The sequence below is a fragment of the Triticum urartu genome, chromosome 5 (assembly GCF_003073215.2).
Source record: "Triticum urartu cultivar G1812 chromosome 5, Tu2.1, whole genome shotgun sequence".
NCBI lineage: Eukaryota > Viridiplantae > Streptophyta > Magnoliopsida > Poales > Poaceae > Triticum > Triticum urartu.
Genome location: NC_053026.1, coordinates 529,731,369 through 529,735,767, shown reverse-complemented (window position 1 = coordinate 529,735,767; position 4,399 = coordinate 529,731,369). Strand labels below are relative to the sequence as shown.

The 4,399-nt window shown below is 47.9% G+C and overlaps 1 protein-coding gene and 1 non-coding gene across 2 annotated transcripts; one reads left to right on the top strand and one right to left on the bottom strand.

Annotated features, from left to right (window-relative positions):
- Positions 1-1,413: 1,413 nt before the first annotated feature.
- TRNAS-AGA lies at positions 1,414-1,495 on the bottom strand. Its single transcript has one exon. It is a non-coding gene; the product is annotated as a tRNA-Ser (tRNA).
- An 844-nt stretch (positions 1,496-2,339) lies between these two features.
- Positions 2,340-4,163, top strand: LOC125556602 (transcription factor bHLH93-like). Its single transcript, XM_048719298.1, has 2 exons — positions 2,340-3,586; positions 3,666-4,163. Exons 1-2 carry the CDS (start codon positions 3,425-3,427, stop codon positions 3,792-3,794), a joined length of 291 nt encoding a protein of 96 aa, XP_048575255.1. The 5' UTR covers positions 2,340-3,424; the 3' UTR covers positions 3,795-4,163.
- The last annotated feature ends 236 nt before the right edge of the window (positions 4,164-4,399 follow it).

Here is a 4,399-nt window from a genome sequence, read left to right as displayed (position 1 = left end):
TTTTCGGACGGGAGAAAGTATAAAACATGGCGAAAGTCTTTTTCGGTTTGTAGAAGCTGGCCAGCTATTGTGCTATAAAAAGGAGACAAAAAGCACATGCAAATTTAGTTTGGGTTGGTGTTATGGCTTTTGGCTTCGTGAAAAAAAAGGAAAACAGAAAATTTTCACCTAAAAAAGGTTAAGCCCATTGATATGAAATTGTGGTCTACCTTGGGCTTGTTTGAGCTAGTGTCTTCAACAAAACCTTATTCGTGGGACTTTTATGTGTGTTTGGTGTGCGTTGTATTCTTTGTTTGAACTTTGTATAACTCGTGGCGGTTGCTTTTTATATATTCCCCTTCGTTCCGAAAACTTGTCTCAAACTTGTCCTCAAATGAATGTAATCCTAGCATTAATTCTATTTGAGGGACAAGCTTTTCGGACGGAGAAAGTATAAACATGGCGAAAGTCTTTTTCGGTTTGTAGAAAAGCTGGCCAGCTATTGTGCTATAAAAAGAAGACAAAAAGCACATGCAAATTTAGTTTTGGGTTGGTGTTATGGCTTTTGGCTTCGTGAAAAAAAAGGAAAACAGAAAATTTTCACCTAAAAAAGGTTAAGCCCATTGATATGAAATTGTGGTCTACCTTGGGCTTGTTGAGCTAGTGCCTTCAACAAAACCTTATTCGTGGGACTTTTATGTGTGTTTGGGTGTGCGTTTGTATTCTTTGTTTGAACTTTGTATAACTCGTGGCGGTTTGCTTTTATATATTCCCTTCGTCCGAAAAACTTGTCTCAAACTTGTCCCTCAAATGAATGTATCTAGCATTAATCTATTTGAGGGACAAGCTTTTTCGGACGGAGAAAGTATAAAACATGGCGAAAGTCTTTTTCGGTTTGTAGAAGCTGGCCAGCTATTGTGCTATAAAAAGGAGACAAAAAGCACATGCAAATTTAGTTTGGGTTGGTGTTATGGCTTTTGGCTTCGTGAAAAAAAAGGAAAACAGAAAATTTTCACCTAAAAAAGGTTAAGCCCATTGATATGAAATTGTGGTCTACCTTGGGCTTGTTGAGCTAGTGCCTTCAACAAAACCTTATTCGTGGGACTTTTATGTGTGTTTGGGTGTGCGTTTGTATTCTTTGTTTGAACTTTGTATAACTCGTGGCGGTTTGCTTTTATATATTCCCTTCGTCCGAAAAACTTGTCTCAAACTTGTCCCTCAAATGAATGTATCTAGCATTAATCTATTTGAGGGACAAGCTTTTTCGGATGGAGAAAGTATAAAACATGGCGAAAGTCTTTTTCGGTTTGTAGAAGCTGGCCAGCTATTGTGCTATAAAAGGAAGACAAAAAGCACATGCAAATTTAGTTTGGGTTGGTGTTATGGCTTTTGGCTTCGTGAAAAAAAGGAAAACAGAAAATGAAAAAGTGGAAGCGTGGTCGGCAGGATTCGAACCTGCGCGGGCAAAGCCCACATGATTTCTAGTCATGCCCGATAACCACTCCGGCACGACCACTTGCTTGACATTTATTCATGCGTTTTTACTAGTGAGTCAGTCATAAGCACAGAAACCGTTTAAATCCGTCTCTATCTGTCGGGGTTCTTTGCCTAAATATTGTCAATAGTCCGTTTTACATGGATTCCCGGAAATTACACAGGTTATCGCTGACATCATATGGCAACTTATTCTTAGCGCTTTGTGCAAGTGCAACGACCTTCTATCTCACGCTATCCCCAATGATGTGCTCAGTCTGAACATACATTTTGGCCCGAGGAAAATCCTTGTTCACTGATAATTATACATATACTAAATCTGGTCAGGATTTTTTTTACTGTTTCTTTGACTTTTTTCTATCAGTAAAAAGCGAGCCAACGGGGACACGCCACGTGCTTTAGTGGGGGATCTGGAAGGGTATGCACCTGTGTGCAGTTAGCAATTGCGGCTAGGTTTTCTAAATCGGTTTGCCATTGGCTGCATGGGTGTGCAGGATGGGCGGTTTCTATGGGCATGCATGCGCGATTCTTCCTCCGGTTCGCTTTTGGTTGCATGTGCGCACAGGATATGCAGTTTTCATTGGTCTGCAGGCATGCAACATGCAATGTATCCTGGTCTGACTGCTTATATTTAATAATGCTGGTTGTTTCGAACTAGAATTTCCTTTCTGCCACGTGTGCTGTTGTGAGGTTGGCTGCCGCTTCGCCGTGCTTTCTAGGCCTGCTCTATGGTCGGCTGCCGCCTTTCTCTATTTCTCTGGTTGCTTCTTCTATCCATGCAGTGGCTACCTTCAAATTGTCCTTTGCTTCCTTGTTGCTTCCTATAAATACCAGCCTCTTCCATCCATCTTCTTTCCATCCTGGTTCGAGCCGGCCGTGCACTCTGTCTTGCATAAGAATTAGGGATGGTTACTCTTGTTGCTGTCCGGTCTGGTCGGGGATGGCAGGCCGTCGTCCGCCTGGGAGGTCGTCAGCTCGAGGCAACCCCGGGTAGACCGGGCAGGTTGTCGGAGGCTCCGACGCGGTCCTCTGCGGCGCACGACTTGCAGCTTGGGAGTGTCCTGGCAGTAGTCGGCGACCTGGGCGCCGCCAGTCCATCGTACACGATGAAGATGTGGGCGAGGAGGCGGAAGGAGGAGCGGTAGCAGGACGTGTTAGCAGGTGCAGCTCTTCTGGGCGTTCTTGGATTCTAGGCACTGCTTTCATCGTTAGTTCTGGTCATTTGGAAGTTCTATAATACGGGCTTTCCTGCTTTCGTTTTTCCTTGCCTTGGGGTGACCACGAGAAGAGCACGGAAGGAGCCGGTGAGGGAACCACACCGCACACGGACGGCGGGGTGAGAGGCCGGCGCCGAGTTCGCGTCAAAGCTCTCGCCGGATGTGCTTCTCTTCTACTTTCTCCAGTCCTTCACACCTGACATGTTCGCCTTGACAGTCCGTCCTCGCCGTCGTCGACTATGCATGCTCTTTTGTTTGCCAGCGAAGGACGATGTGCAGCCGTTGCCACAGTGGGTACATCGGCCGTGGCGCTGCCGACTCCCCGGGCGGGTTCATTGCGATCTCCTGGAGTCTGGACAGTCGACTGCCTCCGGGTCGTTCCACGCGGGCGGAGCGAGAGCGACAGACAGCTACTGCGGCAACGCAGAGGTCCAAAGGAAAAGCTGAAGTCGGTGCTGAGCGACGCCGTCCAGGTCGGTGGCCGTGCGGCCCGCTGGTTGCCACACCGTTGACTCCAGCGGCAGCGGCGGCTCTCGCAACGGAATGCTCACCCTCCTCGGTGGCGAGGATGAGGCTATCGTTGCCGCTTTTTGCCCACTTCGGCCGTCCTATCTACACGGGCCGGCCCGGCAGCGGTGAGCAGTAAAATCGCCAGCGCCGTGTGACGCCTCGACGCCTGCGTGGTAGATCCCGGGCTGCCGGGCGCGGACAGTGGCGCGTTCTGCCCTTACACGATGGCGGCAGCTCCTATGTATGCCGGCGTCGAGGAAGAAGAGGGTGGAGGACTGGAGGGCATGCCCTCCAAGAACCTGATGGTTGAGTGCCGGCGTTGTAAGCGCCTCAACAACCGTGAATCGTCTCTCCAGGCTACCTCCGTCGTGCCCAGGATCATCAAGGTAAAGACCAATCGTCAATCGATCTTGGAAAATTAATGGCTAGAATATTGGGAGTAAATCTGAATGTGTGTTTTTGTAGACATCTAGATTGACAGAGTGTCGATCCTGGGGACGCGATCGACTACATGAAAGAGCTGCTGGAGAGGATGTGGCGACTGCAGGAGGAGAGGAGGACGCGCATCCGCAGCCAGCGTGTTCCAGGAGCTGAACCCGACGAGATATATATGGCCAGGAACATCCCCGAGATGAGTAATCTAGGCGACTAGGCATCCATTGTCGTCAGCGGAGAGCTGGGACATTCCTGCCGTAGAGCTTCAAAAAATGGTGATAGCAAGAGGAAAGTTGGCTGGTGGTTGCAGACTTGCAGTTCGAGGTGGAGCGCAAGGACGAGGGCCGCGGCCACGGCAACACCTGGGGTGGAGATCTACTGCTCCGTTCTCTTGCCTACTTTCTTGACCCTCTCTTTACAGATGCCTAATTCATTCTTGTTTCTTCGGTCTACTTATTAAACGTGCGCAATGCTCTCAGTTAGTAATTTAAAACGTACACACTCAATGACATGTCAAGTTGATTTTTTAATTTCTATAGATGTAGTGTTACTTATGGTCGTTGCATGTTCGAGACACGTATCTCTGGTCATTGGCCGCTCCTAACACGTATAATGAGTAGTGAAGTGCCAGCCATGAGATCCATATGCCGACGATGCAATTCTTACACACAGCGAGCTTAATCTTAAACCATATATATCTTTACTCATGTGGTAGTAGTTCACTGAAATAATCTTGCCATTACACTATTTCTACAAAAGCCTAA

Excerpts from the sequence above, each read along its gene's own strand:
- LOC125556602 (XM_048719298.1), top strand. The coding sequence starts at position 3,425 with ATGGCGGCAGCTCCTATGTATGCCGGCGTCGAGGAAGAAGAGGGTGGA. Across the intron at positions 3,587-3,665 it reads TCGTGCCCAGGATCATCAAG|ACATCTAGATTGACAGAGTG; the intron begins GTAAAGACCAAT and ends GTGTTTTTGTAG.